This window comes from Eulemur rufifrons, chromosome 7 (genome assembly GCF_041146395.1).
Source record: "Eulemur rufifrons isolate Redbay chromosome 7, OSU_ERuf_1, whole genome shotgun sequence".
NCBI lineage: Eukaryota > Metazoa > Chordata > Mammalia > Primates > Lemuridae > Eulemur > Eulemur rufifrons.
Window position 1 is genome coordinate 176,594,953 of NC_090989.1, and position 21,128 is coordinate 176,616,080.

At 40.7% G+C, this 21,128-nt stretch overlaps 1 protein-coding gene across 2 annotated transcripts in view; it reads right to left on the reverse strand.

Moving 5' to 3' along the window:
* RYBP (RING1 and YY1 binding protein) overlaps window positions 1-19,832 on the reverse strand; it is a 74,410-nt gene extending 54,578 nt beyond the window's left edge. Inside the window, exons 1-2 of one of the 2 annotated variants that reach the window (XM_069473813.1) lie at window positions 19,614-19,832; window positions 18,725-18,850 (exon numbers count right to left, since the gene is read on the reverse strand). In XM_069473813.1, coding sequence (XP_069329914.1) covers window positions 18,725-18,850; window positions 19,614-19,645 — 158 coding nt within the window. In that variant the 5' untranslated portion in view covers window positions 19,646-19,832. The remainder of the gene's footprint in view (window positions 1-18,724; window positions 18,851-19,613) is intronic. The other variant, XM_069473814.1, reaches the window with a different exon arrangement.
* Between the last annotated feature and the right edge of the window lie 1,296 nt (window positions 19,833-21,128).

The window sequence follows — 21,128 nt, forward strand, 5'->3', positions numbered from 1 at the left end:
ACAATTCAGAGGCTTCATTTATAAAACAGTATCTGCTAAAAGGGAAAGATCTAGGACTTTACTTCTGAAAAAGAAGAGAGAAAATTCCAGTATCTATCTAAGTTATTAATCAGTTCAAAAACATTCTCTGCCCACCTCTTCGGAATCCTTTACTAAGAGAATTACAACCATTCTGAGTCCTATTCTGCTGCAAAATCAGAAGAATAAAGACTGCATGATCTTGTCAATTTTAATCCACCTCTACCCTCCTTACCTAACCCACATTCTGAATCTAGACCACTCTAGTTGCTCAGTGTCTAAAACCTTCAGCCAGCAAGCACACAGCAAGAGAACTTCAGGAGGGCATTCTTTAGGAGTCTTCGGATCACTTTTTTTTTTGTTTTTTAAACAGACACTACTTCAAAAGAATCCCATTTTGCAATCAATTGTTGTAACAGCAGTGAGCAGAAAGGCAAGTATGAACTTGACAGAGAGACAGATAATCAAGGGAACCATCTTAAGAGTAACAACAGAGACTATGCAGAGTAAAATCAGAAACTAGAGTGAGGAAGGAAACTACTGTGGCAGTATTTCCAAGGCATTTACCAAGTGTTTTTCTTCAATAAAAAACCCATTTGCAGAGAGGGTTAACCAATATATAACACAATTATTTTAAAAAGAAAACATTAAAAAAAAAGAGATCAGAAGAATGGATTGCACTCTAAAAGGTACATTTGAGGAATACAAGAGTAGCACAGTAAGACCCTGCCTGCATCCCTAGATTCAACAATAGTTCAAAGTATCCGCCCTTGGGGGCTTCAAATGTAAATTGGGGGCAACAAATATAAAGAAATTTCAGTACAAAATGATTGTGTGCTATGATAGAAATATAGCACAAAGTGCTTCAATAATCACAGAAGAACAGCATCAAGGTAGGTTTCCCAAAAAAGTGAACATGGGCTGGGTCTTGAAGCAAAAAAGCTGGTGTTTACAAGGTAGCAGTAAGAGATAAGTTTCTTCAGACAGTTCTAGAAGTACATGTGGCAGGCAGCATAGTGGCCTAGAAGAACAAGTTCAGGGAACACTAAATAGTTGGACCAAAAGCCACATTTAGAAGGGCAAAATCGCCTTGGGCAATGAGGCAGTACCCAAGGTTTTTAACACATTAATTGCCATGTGAGTTGTATTTAACTCACAGTAGTTTTGAGCCCAGGGCCTCACGACGCACATGTAACTCAAACATCTCTTCACCTTGGGATCTGCAAGAACTATTTTTCAAGTTGCATATAACTCACACACAGAAAACAATGAAAATAACAAATTTTTCATTAAATTAGAAAGGACTGTTTTCTTTTCGAAGTTTTATTCTATTTTGTATTAAAAAGAGGAAACAAGGGAAAAAAATTTTTTTCTAGTGTGGCAGTCAGAGGGTTACAGAAGCTACATGATCTGTGTGTTTTCTAGAGATATCTCTAAGCACCACAAGAGACTAGACTTCACAGACCAGTTTCAAGGCTACTGTAATGGCACAGCTCTGAGTGAGAGGCTTATAATTAAGTTCATACTGAAATAAGAAAATGAAATAATGAAGAACGATCTCAGGAATACTGGAGGAATATAATCAGGAATTTGGTATCTGACTGAATGCTAGGGATGAGTGTCTAAATTAATGTCTATAGACTGCACAGCTATGTAAATGGTCAGGCCATCATCACGGAAAAAGACTAAATAGAACAGGCAATTCTGTGAAGTTGGCAAAGATCCAGTCACATGCAACTCTGCTAATATAACCTTGGGTTAGGATTGTAAACTCCAAACCTCATTTCCTTATTTGTAAAATGAAGATATGCCTTTACATACATCATAGTCTTGTAAGGATTAAATGAGGCGATCCATGAAATGGGCTTACCATAGTGCCTGCTATATGTGAAATGCCCTTTAAATGTCCGCCCTTATCAGCATTATTGGGTAGGGTGCAAGATCACTGATGAAGCTTTTGATAAGCTGTGTCCCGCTGTTCTTCCTGTTCCCTAATGAACCAAGCTCCTTCGCTTAAGGGTCTGCATTACATTATAACACCTAGTACACTCAGTAAACTGCTGATGTTCAATAAATGCTAAGCAGAAAAACGTCCAATGTACACCTGGTTCTATTAGAACCAAGCTTTGCCTTGAGGCATGATTCAGTATTCACTATTTCAGTAATAAAAATACTTTTTAAAAAAAAAGATGTATCAGTGTCATTCTTTTAATTAAATAATATACCAAAGGTCTAAGTAAGAATAGCCCTAGGGCTATAGTGCACCTGTTTATACTTAAAAATAAAAGGTCTTGCACACCAGGTGTTCTGTCCTGAAGCCCTAATCTTAGAGATCCTGAAAAGGAAAGTGATTGAATTCAGTTTTTGGTCAGCCTGTATTGAGTTTAATTTCTTTTTCTTTCTTTCTTGTTTTGTTTTGCTTTTTGAGACAGAATCTCACTCTGCTGCCCTGGGTACAGCACAGTGATGTCAGCCTAGCTCACAGCAACGTCTAACTCCTGGGCTCAAGCGCTCTTCTTGCCCCAGCCTCTCTTCCTGCCTCAGCCTTCCGAGTAGCAGGGACTACAGGTGCATGAGGCACGACACCCATCTATTTTTTCTACTTTTAGCAGAGACGGGGGGGGGGGGGGGGGGGGGGAGGTCCTCACTCTCTCTCAGGCTAGTCTCGAACTCTTGAGCTCAAGCGACCCTCCCACCTCAGCCTTCCAGAGTGCTAGGATTACAGGCGTGAGCCATTGCACCCAGCTGAGTTTAATTTCTTAGAATGTGAAAATTAGGGACAAGGAATTATTAACCCATAAGTGAAGGATTTCAAAATAAAAAAATTAACTGTAAGTTAAAAAGAAGAACTGTTCAGGTACATACAAACTCAACACTATCAAAAACTTTTAGCATATAAAGCTTTCCTATTCAGAGATCCCAAAATATATGAGAATCTCTTTATACATCATGGGGTAGAGAGTACATTACAAATTATTTTCTCTACATATAGTTTAGACAAGTAATTTGGCATTGTGGTTTTTAAGAGTCATATTATGAATTTCCAAAAATATCACAGTATTTTAGAACTAGAAGAGATATAGAAATCATCTAATTCTGTGAATTTCAGGGAATTTTAAATTTTAACTGCAATTCAGAGTTTTAAATCCCAACCCAGCATACATACATATCTGTACATATATAAAGTTACATCTTATAATTAAAGCTTTTATTAGCATCATTGCAGTAGCAAAAACTGTGTACAGTGAAACTTAAGAAACTGAGATCCCCCCTTCCAAAACAGAAATCTTTGAAATATGATTACATTGCAGATTTCACCCCAAAAGTCTATCAGGATAGCCATATTCCACAATTCGCACACCACCACCTCAACTCAGAAACTAAAAAACTAATGCAGAATTTCATGTTGCTAAGATTTAATAAGACCAAAAATGGTCATATAGGATTTGGATGGGGTTCTCTATATAACATTTATAGTCCTCAATGTAACCCAAAGGAAAAAAATCTGAAAAGAAAACCAGAGGGCAAAGAACACTCTAACTACCTCCCTCCCTGACAATCACCACTCTCATCCTGAACACCAAATTCCCTTCTCACAAACATGTTTCAGTGGTGCACACCAAAAGTACTCGCCAAGATGAGCTGACAGTTTACTGTAATACATTTGGTCCCACGGTACCCAAGAACAAACGGGAATGTCCTGTGATTTCCTCAATATTATAACTGGAGAAGGAACCAGAAATAAAGCCAGCAATGCATACAGTGAAAGCAAAATCTGTATATTAAAACACAGAGTCTGAACATCTAATGATATATACTCCATCTGACTCTACCTAGGTAACAGGTGTCTTCCACTGCACCACTGCCTTGGGAGAGTCAATCATTCAGAAACTCACTGCCTCTCACCAGTGATTTTAATGGTGGTATGTAATGTTCTTTCCAAGAATTGTGTAATTTTCTGAACAAGTCAAGCGATGAACAGAACTTCAAAGAATCTGATTTTAAGGCAGTCAGCATATATTGCATATTCTCAGCTCACTTTTATAGGTATATTTATCCAAGAAACAGGATGAGAAACACTCAACTTCACAAAAGAAACACAACAAGCAAAGTAAATCACCTAAGGTTTATGTTAACTTTTTATATTATAGGTGATCTGAATAGACTAAGAACCTCAGGATAATTCTGAGCAAGGTAACTACTCAACTGGCATTGTATTACTGTCCTCCTCTATAAATGGTTTTGGAAGAGAGTGATGTGCTCTCCTTTGAGATGGCAAAGGTGGAAGGGAAAGAATCAAAAGAATGGAGTTAACTCTGGCAGCGTATTAGCTGGTCCATTTAATTAAATCATCTTTCTTCTATTTTACTGACTGGGTATGCAAGCAAGGAAGTTACTTTTGTAAGCCTCAGCTTCTTCAACTGTGAAAGCTGGAATAACAACTACCTCTCAGGATTGTTTTCAGTATCATATTGAGAAAAAAGGCATAAAACTGGCAAATGCAAAAATGTAAAGTACTATGCAAATACATAGTATTTGAGGATATCATCTTAAGACTTAAGTCCAAATGTTCAAGTGCCTGGTGCGATATTTTGCACGAGTGCTCAAATATTTGTCCATTCAGTCATATTTAAAAGTTAGGTCCCCAAACTTTAATTCTGGAAAATGAGGATTATTTTACATACTGCTTATATATTTATTCACTACTAACATTAAGAAATCAGGCACACTTTTAGAATGACTAGTCATTCAATCCACTACACGATATAACATATTGTTTAGAGTACGTATTCTGTGCCAAGTCCTGTGGTGACTATGCTACCCTCATATTTAATCCTTACGATACCCCACGGAGAAGTTATTATCCATCTTATAAAATGAAAACTAAAGCACAGGTTCAAGTAGCATGTCCAACATCACAAGGTTAGCAAATGGCAGAGCTGGTGTTACTCAAATCTGACACCAAAGCTCTGGCTCTCAACAATTCCTCCTCCTCTCCAATGTGGTAGCCACTAGTCACATATGGCTACTGACGACTTGAAATGTAACTAATCTCAATTGAGCTTTGCTGTAATTCTAAAATGTACACCAGATTTTGAAGATTTAGTATGAAAAAAATTATGTAATATATCTTGCTGTAATTTTACACGGGTTACGTGTTGAAATAGTATCTTGAATATAATTGTTTACGTAAAACGTTATTAAAATTAATTTCACCTGCTTATTTTACTTTTCCCATGCCTACTAGAAAATTTAAAATTACATGTGGCTTGCAATGTATTTATTTTGGACAGCACTGATTTAGAACATCATACAGGATTCTCTTATAATACAACTAGCACAAAATTTTAAATTCACAAATACGATATGTTTTAGAGAACACATTCAGATACTTTTCAATCTTAATAGATGCTTTTTTTTTGGAGACAGAGTCTTGCTTTGTTGCCCAGGCTAGAGTGAGTGCCGTGGCGTCAGCCTAGCTCACAGCAACCTCAAACTCCTGGACTTAAGCGATCCTACTGCCTCAGCCTCCCGAGTAGCTGGGACTACAGGCATGCGCCACCATGCCCGGCTAATTTTTTGTATATATATATATTTTAGTTGTCCATATAATTTCTTTCTATTTTTAGTAGAGACAGGGTCTCACTCTTGCTCAGGCTGGTCTTGAACTCCTGACCTTGAGCGATCCACCCGCCTCGGCCTCCCAGAGTGCTAGGATTACAGGCGTGAGCCACCACGCCCAGCCAATAGATGCTTTTAATACTAAGTTAGTGAAACCACTAAAAACAAAATTTTTAAATCCCTTAATGTAAAGTTTCACTTATTCAAATTTTAATACTCCAAATTTGATAATTTTCCATAAATTCTCTATTATGAAAGCAGCATCTTTCCAACTACAAAAGTGATACAGGGTACTCACCCAAATACATACTACAGACATTACAGAAAAGCACAAAAAAAGAATCTATCATCTCAATCAGAGTTAAGGTTCTGATCAGTCATTCCTTCCAGGTATGTGCATCAGATTGAACTGCATGAAATATTAAAGTAGGTTCTTGTGCAGTTTACCATTTTGTAACTTGTTTTTTTCTAATTAATTTATTACAAACATTTTCCTTTAATTCTCACATACATTCTTTCAAAACATTTTAACTTGTTTTAAAATAATCAGATTCACAGGAAGTTGCAAAAATAGTCCACAGAGGTCCCATGTAATCTACACTCAGTTTTCCCCTAATCTGCATCTCCTGATTATAGCAGTATGTCAAAACCAGGAAAGTGACATGGGTACACACGTGTGTATACAGGGATATGCCATTTTTACAGGTGTAGATTCACGTCATTACCAACACAATCAAGATACAGATCTACTTCATCACCACAAACAAGTTCCTACCCCTTTATAGTCATACCCATTTCCGCCCACCCCCACTCCACCAGCCCCAACCCCTGGCAACCACTAATCTGTTGCCTATCTCTGTAATTTTGTCATTTCAAAAATGTGTGAGACATTTTAAGATTGGCTTTTTTTACTCAGCATAATGCCCTGTATCAATAGTTTGTTCCTTTTTATTGCTGAATTCCACACTATGGACGTATCATTCACCTACTAAAGGGCATGCAGGTTGTTTCTAGTTTTTAACTATTACAAATAAAGCTGTGAGCAGGTTTTTTGTGAACATAAGTTTTTGTTTCTCTGGGATAAATACCCAGGAGTGCTATTGCTAGGTCATATGGTAAGTATATGCTTAGTTTTATAAGAAACTGCCAAACTGTTTTCCAGAGTGGAATGTACCATTTTACATTCTCATCCACAATTTATGGCAGACCTCAAAACATTTTTTAATAGCTGCATAATATTCCATCATGGCTATCAGGTAATTTTTAGCTGATCCCTGTTTAGGTAATTTTCAATTTTTTATTATAGTGATGACACAATTAGTATACTTAACACAGGAATTATGTGCAGGTCACACAAATTCCTGGAAGTTATATTGTTGAGTATCAGAGCACAAATATTTTAAAGGCATCTGATACCAACTGCCACATTGACATGAAGTAAATTTAAATACTCACCAAGGGTCTATGAGAATGCTCATTGTCCCAGCCTCACTAAAATTATCATTTTTTTAAATTTTAAAATTTGATTTGCCAAAAAAATTCACCTTATTTTGTATTTCTTGGAATAATGGAAAGGTTATACATTTCTCATGTTTACTGACTTAGTTTGCGGTTCTTTTATGAATTGTGTTTCTTTGCAAGCTTTTTACTGGTTCTGTCTTATAATGTCTTTACTCATTATAAGACCTGGTTCTGTCTAACATATGGTACAAAGAAATAAGACTTTAAAAAAACTATATCTGAAATCCAATCCAAATGTTGGTAATGCAAGATAATAGCTGATTTTACAATGTAAAAAAGATACGAGTTTAGTTGATATGGTCCCCCATTTATAAATATTCCTGTACTTTCCACAACATATTCATTAGATAAAGCCAAATCTACACTTAAAAAATGGTTTCTAGAATGCTGATTGTTTACTTCTCTTAAGCTCACTTTGAAACACTAACAACTAATTTTTCCATAACATTAAAAATCTTCAACTTCGCTAGGAAGCCTGGCTGGCTTCTCTTCAGGAGAATTTAAGGTTATCCAAACCAGTAGTTCTCCAAGTGCAACCTAGACTAGCAGCATCAACAATACCTGGAAACTTGTCACAAATGCAAATTCTCCGGCCCTACACCATAACTACTTAATCAACAAACCTTCCAGGTGATTCTGATGCATGCTAAAGTTTGGGAACCATCACACTAAACACATTTAGAATAAAAGCATTAAATCTGGGTTCCCTTGCATATTTAATTGTTCTTTAACAGGACTTGTACACAGTAAATTATGCTATAGATATTAAGAATTCAATGTTTTGGTTCTTCCCAAAGTGAAAACAATTGTGAAGGAAAACCAGATTTCAGCTTCATTTTCTACAAATAGGAACCCTGAAACCATGAAATGTTCCAAACCTTCTCCCTTAAAAGAAGAATCTAAAATGAATCATATCAACCAACAGGCCGAAACACATGCCTTGGAAATTAGAGACTCAATTTGTTTCATATCACACATAGCCTGATTTTCCCACTCCCACATGGAACCACCACCTACATTATTTTGAAAATTCAATGAAATAGCACTATTAAAGCACAGTACCTGGAAAACTGTAGTTACTCAAATATTTGTGGTCCAATGAATAAATTGCTTAATAAATAACAATAATCGGGATGGCAGGATTATGGATAACCCTTGTTTATGTTTTTGTTTTGTCCCCAAACTTTAATAAGTATGCATTACATTAATAACTAAAGAACAAAGACTCAGTGACCAAATGCAACTATAAAAGAAAACTTACCAAACATATCTTTAAATTTTACTAATCTTCACTAATATTTTCTTTCCTTTATCCACACAAAAAAATTATAAATAATTTACAAAGTGCTGAGGTGATGAAATATAAATTAAATATAGCTCACAACTTAAAGGAAAGTCTTACTACAGTTCAAAATTAGAACTGACCAGATCATGAGTATTAACCCAGTAACAAAGTTGGTGTACTAAACTATGGTAGCTATTTTTTATCCATATCTCCCCTTTCTGTCCCATCTCCCTTTTCAAGTAATAGACCCTAACAGATGAGTTAGACTGGACCAATCCCAGCTTCCCAACCTCTAGACAACAAAGAATGATCTAGAGCTTGAGCAAGTGACAGGAGTACTCATTCTTGCAGTTCTTGCTTTGATTCCCTTAGTTCAAATGGCATTCTTCTCTCATTATTGGCTACATGTGCCAGTAAATTTTGTTTTGTTTTTTTTGGCTTAAGGTAGCTTGAGTCGGAGTCCAACTGATTGCAACCTTGACTATTCTTGTAGCACTTACGTGAAGCAGCATTTAGTTTTGTAAAGAACTAACAGAACAACTAATAAACCTCATAAGCTACACATGAAATTTGATCTGTTCTTAGAAAGCAGTTACCAGGTTTGTTTTCTCCCTATGACTAACCACCACACATTGTATGTGTTACGACCTAATATGCTGATGAAACTGGCATCCTACATCATCCTCAATTTCTTGTCCCTCCCAAAAGCTATCAAAGTTTCATCTTAGGCCTGGCGTGGTGGCTCACGCCTATAATCTTAGCACTCTGGGAGGCCAAGGCGGGCAGATTGAACTCAGGAGTTCGAGACCAGCCTGAGCAAGAGCGAGACCCCATCTCTACTAAAAATAGAAAGAAATTATATGGACAGCTAAAAAATATATATATATAAAAATTAGCCAGGCATGGTGGTGCATGCCTGTAGTCCCAGCTACTCAGGAGGCTGAGGCAGGAGGATCGCTTCAGCCCAGGAGTTTGAGGTTGCGGTGAGCTAGGCTGACTCCACGGCATTCTAGCCCCTGCAACAGAGTGAGACTCTGTCTCAAAAAAAAAAAAAAAGTTTCATCTTAAATTGTATTGCTAACAATCTTAAATTGTAGAGAAAAATATTGTGAACAAGTTTTAAATATGATGCTTTTTTTACATATCCCTTCCACTAGTTTCTTTTCACAACCATGGGATAATTTAAACAGATTTTCTAAATTGGCAGAGGGACAAAAGGAAAGAATAATATCTAATCCTACTTAAAAATAAAATTTTCACCTGTTTACCTTGTGACTTCAACTATTCATGATTTATGAGCAACACAGTAGTCTATTTGCATTGCCTTTACTGAGAGTTCATTTTTGGCACCATAGTCTGTGTCAATCACTGCATGGAACTGAAAATACAGTTAAATAAATGAATGAAGTGAATGAGTCAAGACTGCAACTTAACAGAATTAACCTAAATTACTCAACAGAATAGTGTGCTCGATGTACTATCAAGTATACAAGGTGCAACTATCATGTCTGTTAACATGGCAGAATGATGGACAGCATAACATTTCCAACACTCAAAATCTTTTGTAACCATTTTAAAACTGCCTTAGGTCCCAGTTTACAAACACACAAATCTAGTTCCTTATTACACCTTATTTTTAATTCCTCAAAATGGGTTTTTGTACCACACGATTGATCTCCTGCTTTATTACTAGACTTTCCAATATGACTTTTGGCTATTGAACTCACCAAATGGGCAACCAAAAAGAATAAAGAATAGTCATAGTTATTTAGATAATTGTGCCAAAGCTCGGAAGAACAAAACCACTCCAGAAGAATGCATTCATTGCCTACAGCCTCTAAAGCTGCAGAGTTCTGTGTTTAACTTCTAGCACTTGTTTGGGGAAAAAAACTCCAGGGGGGGAAAAAAAAAAAAACAATAATAATACTACTTTTAAGGGCACACTTCATAAAGACAACTTCCTCCTTGGCTGGGTGTGGTGGCTCACGCCTGTAATCCTTGCACTTTGGGAGGCCAAGGCAGGAGGATCGCTCGAGGTCAGGAGTTCGAGACCAGCCTGAGCAAGAGCGAGACCCTGTCTCTACTAAAAATAGAAAGAAATTAGCTGGACAACTAAAACTATATAGAAAAAATTAGCTGGGCATGGTGGTGCATGCCTGCAGTCCCAGCTACTCGGGAGGCTGAGGCAGGAGGATCGTTTAAACCCAAGAGTTTGAGGTTGCTGTGAGCTAGGCTGACGCCACAGCACTCTAGCTCGGGCAACAGAGAGAGACTCTGTCTCCAAAAAAAAAAAAAAGTCAACTTCCCCCTAATCCAATAACATTAAAACACAAGATATGAAAGAACATTTATTAGCACTCTTAATCAAAAGTCCTTCTCCCAGTCTTCATTTATTCTATATATTTTTACTGAACCACTACCAAGTGCCAGACACTGTAATAGACACAGGAAAACAAAGCTATGAAACAACAAAAGGTGTTGCCCTTAAAAAAGGTGACAACATAATACAGGCAGATTAAAAATCAAATGAAAATACAGGCCAAGTGTTATGGCAGGCCGGGTGCGGTGGCTCATGCCTGTAATCCTAGCACTCTGGGAGGCCGAGGCGGGTAGACTGATGTTTGAGCTCAGGAGCTCGAGACCAGCCTGAGCAAGAGCGAGACCCCATCTCTACTAAAAATAGAAAGAAATTAGCTGGACAACTAAAAATATATACAAAAAATTAGCCAGGCATGGTGGCACATGCCTGTAGTCCCAGCTACTCGGGAGGCTGAGGCAGGAGGATTGCTTGAGCCCAGGAGTTTGAGGTTGCTGTGAGCTAGGCTGACGTCACAGCACTCTAGCCCGGGCAACTAAGTGAGACTCTGTCTCAAAAAAAAAAAAAAAAAAAAAAAAAAAAGTGTTATGGCAGAGGTATGAATGATTGGAGTGGGGGTGGAAAGGCTTCCTGAGACATCTAGAAGGACAAACAGGCTGGACACAAAAGGAAGGAAAAGCATTTTAGAAAAAAAACACAGAGGAAAAAGCATGTGAAGGTATGAATATCAGACATCATGGTCACTCAGAAAACACCAAGCAGTTTGGTACAAAACACACACATGCAGTGGCACACTGCTTCCAGAAACTCTAAAGACACAGTAAAGGACCAAATGATAAACTCCTAGTGAAACTCAAGATATGGATTTTATCCTAAAAGCAGTGAGAACCAGGAGATAATTTTAAGCAGGAATGGGATTTTAGAAAACACTCTGATGTATGAATTCAGCTTTTCAACCTGTGAGATTTGAATTGCCTTTACCATGTCCACAAGTGGAGATGCCCAGGAAGCTGCTGGATTTGTTTGTCCTATATACACATGCATGGGGGTAGTGACAGGTGGTTAATAGTATCTGAGAATCACCAGCCTCTGGGGAGAAGTGGAAAGGTGTGGGTGACACCATCTTAAGAGAGTGAACAGTTAAAAAGAGGGTAGGAGGGGACCAAGACCTAATGAAAGACCTTGTATCAACCAGTACAACAAATCCTACATCCAAGAATCGTAAAGGCCCAGAGTTTAAATCCCAGATTCAGTCCTTCTCTGATGAGGCCCCAGAGGATGACTATCTCTAACCTTCTCTAAAAAGAACTTAGGGTCTCTACCATGTAGTCACACTCATTCCACACCTACCATGATGCTCGTACCACTGGGTGCTTTACATCACTGGCTATCTTCTTATGATCATTTCAGCAAGTTTGTAAAATTCCTTGAAAGCAGGAATTTTCCATTTATTCAAACAATGCCTTGAAATAGAAATCACTGATGAACAATACTGCTGATGAAAGGCAAAAGTTAACTCCTTTTACATTCTCTAAAAAGTTTCACACACCAGGTTTCATTTCTTTCACATAATGTATGGACTCATGCTCCTGCCAGGAAGAGACAGCTGCTCCAGTATGTAGGTAGTAAATACACAGTGAAGTTCTCTAGAATGTGTACGGAAGGGTCTGCATGCAAAGAGTTAAGCTATAAGATATTGTTAGGACGAAACAGCACTGGTAAAATAAACAAGAACTGCACACGACATAGATGAATCTTGCAAACATAACAGTAAGTGAAAGAAGGTAGACTCAGAAACGTACATACTGTATCCACTATATAAAGTTCAAAACAAGCAACCTAATCTCTAGTGTTAGAAGTCAGGATGGGGCTGGGGGGATTGTAGGAGCTTCTGGTAGTATCTTTAAGAATCTGATTAAGCCAGGTGCAGTGGCTCACACCTGCAATTCCCAGCACTTTGGGAGGCTGAGGCAGGAGTATCACTTGAGCCCAGGAGTTTGAAGTTGCAGTAAGCTGTGACTATCATGCCACTGAATTTCAGCCTGGGCAACAAGCAAGACCCTGTCTTTAAAAAATAAAAAAATCTTTGAAAAAAGAATCTGATTAAGAATCGGGTGCTGGTTACAAAGGTGTGCTCACTTTGCAAAAGTTCATCACCTACAATTTGTGCACTTCTCTGTATGCATGCTACAGTTCAAAAAAGTTTAAATCAACAGGCAAAAAAGGAGGGTGTAAGCACTACGGGGAGTATAAAGGAAGATGCCACAAGAGAAAAAGCACTAGTGATGGGCCAAAAGACAAAATGAGAGCCGGAAAGACGTTAGAGACCTACTATTAAAGTACTAATGAACTAAATTAGTTTTGATGACTATTTTGGTAAACTATAGCTTCATAAGGAAATTTTTCTTAATCTTGGAATTTCTTCAGCACCTACTGAAGTACACAATAAATGTATGCCACATGAATAAATCATATGTAAGTGAATCCATTCATAGCCTCCCACCCTAATGACTAACAGACTATATTGGTAAGTTAGCTGGCCTTCGTTTAGTCTACAACATACAACTAAGAAAAGTTTAGTAGCCTTGCACAAAAGCTCCAACTCTAAAAACTATCCCCATCAAATGAGCTAGATGGCATTTTCTGTAAATCTGCAAAAACAACTACACCCTGGCTACAAAGAAAGCAGCATTACTTTTTCCTAAACATTGTCTATAAAGCAGTCACTCCACCCAGTTCTTATCACTCTGTAGTTCCTTACCCTGCTTTAATTTCTTTGTAGCATTTGACACTAGCTGAAATTACCTTATTTTCCTGTTTACTTGTTTATGTTCTCTTCCTCTCCATGGTATTTTAAGCTCAATAAGAACAGGAACCTTGTCTGTCTTTATATCACTGTACACCCAGAGCCTAGAAGGCTGTGTGCTCAATAAAAACTTGTCAAATGACCACAACCACCCAGTTAATTTACTTTAAGGTCACCAAGTACACATAAGAGCAAGTCACTACCAATAAATCAGTAATTCCAATCCAATAACAAATACAAAATAATTTATTACTCCATTCCTGGATAGCAGTGATCTTCAAAACTGTACCAGCTTTTGTACCAGCTTTGAGGTTGAAAGATCTGATGGAGTTTGATGATTTCGAAAACAGAGGCAAATTTTTTATGTATTTTTCTTTTTAGAGACAGGGTCTTGCTCTGTTGCCCAGGCTGGAGTGCAGTGGTGTTCACCATTGCTCACTGCACCCTTGAACTCCTGGGCTCAAGCGATCCTTCTGCCTCAGCCTCCCAAGTAGTTAGGACTACAGGCGCACACGCAGCCATATCTGGTAATTTTTAAAATTTTTTTGTAGAGATGGGGTCTTGCTATATTGTCCAGGATGGTCTCAAATTCCTGGCCTCAAGCAACCTTCCTGCTTCGAGTCTCCCAAAGTGCTAGGATTACAGGCATGAGTCACCATACCCAGCCTTTTGGATGTATTTTAAGGAGAATTCTTATGAAAGACAAACACTACAACAAAGCCAATGTGACCTAAGAAGCAAAACCTGTGGATTACCAGGCAACACGGATAAGACACCTGGCTCTGCCCCACTGTAAGTACTTTCCCTTATTTCTAGATGTTTTCCTATTTAAAAAGCATCAAAGAATGATATCCTCTTGAAGATTCCAGCAAAAATCATAACTACGTTGAGTTTTTCTATAAAACTTTAAAAGTATTTCATGACAATTCAAGAGATTTTGAGTTGTCAGGGTCTCAGAATTTAAGGGGGTGTGGTGGGAGTCCAAAGTTACAACCACCATGAATTAGAGAGTTTCTAAACAAGGGAAACATTTCACACACCAAGCAGCTGCTTCTTCAACCCTTCCAATTAGATATGCTGAATATCAACTTTTTTTAAAACTAGTTATTTCTACACAATCTTATTATACATCTAAAGTAATTTCCTCACTTCAACTTGTCTAGAAAAGCTCTAAAACCAATACATTTTTCAAGGGTCAATATTCAAATACACAGGGATAAAATGAAACACAATTTCAATTCAACACAGTGATAAATCCTGGCACTAAAGACTAGAAAAATTCTAAATCTACGGTAATTAATGAAAGTAAACATTTTACAATTTTTCAAGTGAATGTGATTTAAGCAGTAACTGAAGGTAAAAGTGTAGCATTACTATCAAAGAAACATTAATCAACAAGAATATGCAGCAACGCCTTGGCAACTTTGATTTTATAACAACACTTCGTTCAGAGAAATAAGACCACAAAATAAAATTAACTTATCACCAAGTTTAGGAAGTTACTCTGCCCAACACTTGAGAACTTCAACTTGACAAACATAGGTAAATTCGCACATTGGTAGATTTTTTTTCCTTTTAAAAGCTGGTATCCTCTTTCCTGAGACTGGCAAAGCAGGATGGGAAATACTACTTTAGCTATCACTTAGGAAAGAGATAGTGTTTCTTCCCCACCCACCTGCCACCTTACACACACACTCTTATTTTCTACCTTGAAAGCCTTACAATCCACCAGAAGCACGGTGAGGAAGCAGCCTTCCCAGCTATCCATGACTCTGCCATGCTCTACCGTTAAAGACTTAAAAGTATACCACACAATGTCCATGAGGAAACCATTTTACATTACGGGAATGTTCTAAAACTGGGTTGTAGTAATGGTTGCACAACTCTTTAAAATGACTAAAAATCGCTGAATTGCACACTTACAATAGGGGAATTGTGTAATAATACACAAATTATATCTCAATAAAACTTTAAGAAAAATAACCAGCAAGGTGTAAAGAGCAGGACAGTATAGTTAGGAAAAGAAGCATATCAAAGAAGCAAAGAGACCCAACACATAATTGATAATACATCTAAAATACAGATCTCTACTGGCCCCTGAACCTCCAAGTAGTCTATTAAGAACCTCCTCCTTCTTCCCTTAACATATTCCTTAGGACATATGATCTTCCTTTCATTCTGCTCTATGCTGCTCCAAAAAGAAAAAAAGACCTATTCTTTATCACCTCCACAATTCTACCTGCAGAATTAAAAATATCTGATGCATATGGCAACAGTATTGAAAAGCTGACAGGTGGTTTGGTAGAAATCATTCTTGTCCAAAACAAATGGGGGGCGGGCATCCCTCTAATTGATTCCCCGGGCTGGGATGCTCTGACTTCCCACAGCACTTTATTTATACTGCTCTCGGAGTCTTTATAACTTGGGTTAGGGTCATTCCAGTACATGTCCTATCAACCTTTAACACTCCTCCCTCCTCTCTCCCCAATACCTTCAGCAGTATCTGTCACATCCTAGGAATTTAATAAATGTTGTTTAGATGAATGGCAGTATTTTCCCAATCGAACTGAGGAGTATCAATTCTATCCTCAAAAGGCAAATACACTTCTCTATCCTACTGGACTACCACTAATTTGAAGCTGATTTCCTTGGTTGACTAGTAGATGATGGTGACGAGAAAGATCAAAAACTCCAAAACAACCAATGGCTAGCTAAGGCTGTTAAAATACAAAACAGCTCAAAGCAATAATACCCAATTTCTATGTCAGACAACAAATTATTACAAAAATCACAATTTTTTGCTTATTACCCAGCATCCAAACCCAACATGTTTTCTACCACCATCAATATACCAAGTGTGATTAATACTATACAAGACAGAAAAGGTCAAGTTCATATCAAACCCTTGAGGTACCAAAAAAACCACAAGAAAAAGGCCCAAGAAAAAAATCATAACAGTAACCAGTATCACAAAGAAATTAACCAACTATTAATACACAGACTAGAACAGAATGGAAACCTGTCAAATTCACTTCTCCACACGCGATCTGTTCATAATATAGGAAAGCCAAAATATTATTTGCATTCCAATTAATGGTGACTTCTGAATAGATCTAAAAGACCAAAATATTGACAATAACCAAAATAAATTTCAGCTAAGAGCATCATGAATTGATAGAGTTTAAGTCTTCAGAAATGTGAAATCTGTGTTCAAATCCTACTCAATTTGCAAATATAGCGAGTGACAGCTTTTAGAAGGAAAAAAACAGAAAAAAGAAAGAAATCCTACTCAATGACAGACATCAAAAAATTACAGAAGACCCTTAAACAAAGTAGGTAAGTTTCCTGTTCCTACATAGACTCTAAAATATTTTAATTATTGATAACATATTTTTAAAAACTGAATTTCACTGACATCATTTGTAGCTCTGAAAAAACTTCATATACTTTGTTTTTAAAGTCAAAACCTTCTGCGTGCTTCCAAAAAAATTGATGAGTCAGATTTTTAAAAATACATGTAAAAACTGAAAGGCACTTCATTATGAGATAATTATTCCCAGCAACAAATCAAACCTAAACTTTTGAATTTGGTTCAAGTTTCTCTTCACCAGTAAGGTTCTCAAGTTCTTAGGAGTTTCCTAGTCACTTACGTGAACATCATCTACGGTAACACTGAAAGCAAAACCACAATAAAGAGGTTTTGCCTCTGAGGGATTCTACATGTAAAAAACATTACTCATAAATAATATACAATCACTACAATACAATGCTTTAAGTAGCAAATACATTTCTAAACTTTTACGCCATTTGATGGAATTCCCTATTTTAGACAGCAAAACAATATCTATAAAACCACCGATGCATGTTTTTTACTTTAACTATATTCTATGATAATGAATTCTTATAAAACAACTTACAGGGAAATATTTTTAGTTGCTGAGCATTTTTATTCAAACGTCTCATTATTTAAAGAGTTAATGGAATTTGCAGAACCAGTAATTGGGCCAATTAATCCCAGAGTTCTATTCTTTTAGGTTGCCCAATATCCTATTTAATACCACGTAAAAATAAACCAATGAAACCCTAACAGGACACATTCATTTAATCAAAGAACAGTATTCCAAGTGGAACTGTGGAGTACTACTACACAGTCATATTGGAACGCCACCAATTCAAAAACAAGTACCTGATGAAATGAGACTTTTGGCAATCAACTTTAAGTCCTAAAGGATCCACCAAAACCTCTTTCTTTCTCACTTGCACACATCCCAATGCCCGTTCATTAAATGACACCAAGAACAGTTTAACTTCAAACTCTAACACCACTGAAACCAATTCCAGACAAAAGTTAAAAGATGACCAAATGACTACAAAATCAGTCTTTGTATTTTATCCAAGTATATCTAAATGTTAAACCCAAAGTAGTTCAACTCGTTTTGATACCACATGCAATTTACTACCTTCAAATAAATGAAGAGGAATTCTTTCCACATTCTCTTCATCATAATAAAGCTTTAAACACAAACTTCAATATAGTCACTCTACTCATTTCACCATCTTGCAAAATCGTCCTCCATCACCACTCTGCATAAGCTAATCAAAAAAAAAAAAAAAAAACCTGACAGCTCAGCCTGCCAAAAAAATGCACTTTCTTTATCAAACCCCAACATTTACTTTCTTCGAGTGCAAGAAAATAACAGACATTTGCAGCTCAAGACAGGAAAAGCATAACTAGCCTTATTGTACCACCACCACCACTAAATTTCTCAGAGAAGAGAAAAATAGAACAGGCAAATTAAACCATTCTGTAAATGGCAAAAATAAAAGGTCTGTCCTACAATCCATAGTAATAGCACTGTTTCCCCTCTTTCTAAGCCAATACTGATAAGCCAATGGATACAAGTGTCAAATCCAGTGTGTTCGAAACAAGACGAAAACCTGGAAAAATTCCCTCCCATAAATCATTTAGTGAACACGAGGCTTTGCACCCAACACGAAATACACACAACCCAAAAACACACACAACCCACCCCAAATGCAGAACATGCTGTAATCAACAAGTTGGAAAGAGGGCAGAAAGTATGGCTCACTACCCTCTCCTCCACCTTTAAAAAAAAAAGTCCTTTAACAAAAGGTAACACAGATCTTCAAGTACCTGGTGGAGGTGCCTTTCCTCACATCGCAGATGCTGCACTTAAAGGCTTCAGCACTGTTTCTGAAGGTGCAGACGCTACAATCCCAAAAGCCTTCGTCTGCGGCAGGTTTCGCTTGTCTTTTTGGCCTTTGGAAGAGTGGGGAGTGGGGAAAAGGAGAGGGAAGAAACAGGGAGCAGGAAAAAGGGGGAGAGGGAGCAAAACACAGGCGCCGGTGAGCCGTCGTAATTTCGCAGGAATCCAGTGCTGGAAACTTCGCTCGGGCGACCACCCACCCACCCTTTTCGGGGACTGGAACAGGGAGTGGGGAAGGGAACCGGGCGCCCCCACCGGCACCCTGCAACCCCCGGGCTCGGGCCGGATTGCTTCGCACACCCGGCGGCAGCGGCGGCGGCGGCGGCGCCCCGGGAAGGGCCGCGGCGGGCGCAGGAAGCGAGCGGACTTGTGGACTTGAGCGTGGGGCTGGGGGGGCCGAGAGGCAGCCGCGGGCCGGATCTGGAGGGGGCGCGCAGGGGCAGCCCGAGGCCGGCGGCGGGGAGTGGGACGGCTCCTTCTCTCTCCCCTCCCATGCTCGCGCCCTCCCTCCCTCCCCACCTGGTTAAATCTCCCTTTGTCTGGGAGGAGTGGCGGCGGCGGCGGCGGCGGCGGCGGCAGCGGAGGGCGGCTGAGGAGGAGCCGCCATGGCTGCGGCGCGCACGGCCGCCGGCCCCGAGCGGGAGCGACACCGCCTCCCGCCGCCACCGCCCGCCGCCGCCGCCTCCCCCCGCCCCCGGATCTCCATCTTAGCAGCGCCTCCCCCCGCCCCGGGTGGCTCCGGGGCCTAGTCGTCGCCGGCCCCCGCCCGCCCCCAGCCCTCCCGCCCCTTCCGCCCCCTCGGCTCGGAGCAGGTACCTGGTCGGGCTCTTCTTGTCGCCCATGGTCATGGATGGGCTGTACCCCCGCCCCCCCCCAAGCCGAAACCGGCGCCGCTCGGAGGAGAAACGCCGTCCGGGGAGTCGTCGCGGACCGGCCCCCCTCCCTCCCCCGCGCCCGCCCGCCCTCAGCCGCTGGGGCTCGAGCTCCGGCCGCCGCCGCCGCCGCCGCCGCCGCTGCCAGTCTCCGGACGAGACTAGTCCCCGCCAGCGCCGCCTCCGCCGAGTGACTGACGAGGGGCGGGGCCGGGCGCCGCGCGTCACGCTCCGTGCGGCCAATGGGAGGGCGGCGGCCGGCGCCGCGAGGGCGGGGGCGGGGCGCGGGGGAGGGCGGGGCGTGGCGGACGTGGGCCGGGCCGTCGGTGTGCGTGCCCGGGCGTGTGTGCGCGCTGGGGGCGCGCGTGCCTGCCGGTGGCCCCGCGGCCCGGCGCGGCGGAGCGTGCAAGCCCGGCGGGGCGCACGTGGCCGCGCCCGGGAGCTGGCAACGGGCTACGGGCTCCGCACAGCCTCTCGGTGGGGCTGTCGCCCAGACCCCAGCCCCGAAGCCGCCCCGGGGAAGTAGTTCAACGCAGTTTGCGCGCGCCACGGGGGCTTTCAACAGCCGCGCCGCTTGCAGCGCCTCGAGGCTTGCCTTGCCCCGGCAGCCGCCAGGGCCTCCGTTGGTCCGCGTTTCCCCGCGCCCTTATGCTCCTCAGCCACGCGGAGCTTTGTATCTGCCTCTCTTGAAGTCCCAGCCTCCAGCCCAGATGCTGGCCCGAAGCCCCCTCCCGGGCAGGCCCCCGACGCGGCAGGGAACCGCAGAAAGGGTGTGGCGTGACTAGATGCCCCCGAGGCGAGACCCTAAGCTCCTGTTTGCGGTTTCCTTGCAGCCTCCCTCCCCCAGAGCCTAAATAGAGCGTTTCCCTAGGGAAGTTGCTAGTCAAATCCTGGCGACCACGTGCCAGCATTCTAACCTTGTGCCTCAGCGCCTTCTCCAAAATGCGGCTAATAACCGTTCCCCTAGGGTTTTGAAAATTCAGAGACGAAATGCACGGAAAGCTCACAGATCAGTGCCCGGCACTTATGAAGGACCAAAACAAGGTATTGGGTATCGGAAGCTCTTATAACTGGGCCTGAGTTATGCACCAGTTCCTCCGCGTTAGATTTTTGAAGGTAAGGAACAGGTAGTGCCGTTCTCTTTCTGCCCAGCTCCAAGAACGCTTGCCAAATCAACTAGAACGTGACTCGTGACTCAGTGACTCGGTACCCTCTGCCTTCAGGCACTGGGGAGGCAAGGTAGGAGGAGGACGATGCCAGATGATAAGATAAGAGGCACAGGCGGTGGGGGGAGGGGACAGAGTTGTAGAATGATGCTAGAAGTTGGGGGTGGGGGTGGGGTGTGGAGGGCGGATAAGACAGACTCTAGGCCCCCTGTTGTAGGTTGTTATCAGGACTGCCCCTTGTAAGGGAAGCCTACCAGGGCGTGAGACCGGGGAAGCCCCCTGAAACTGAGCAC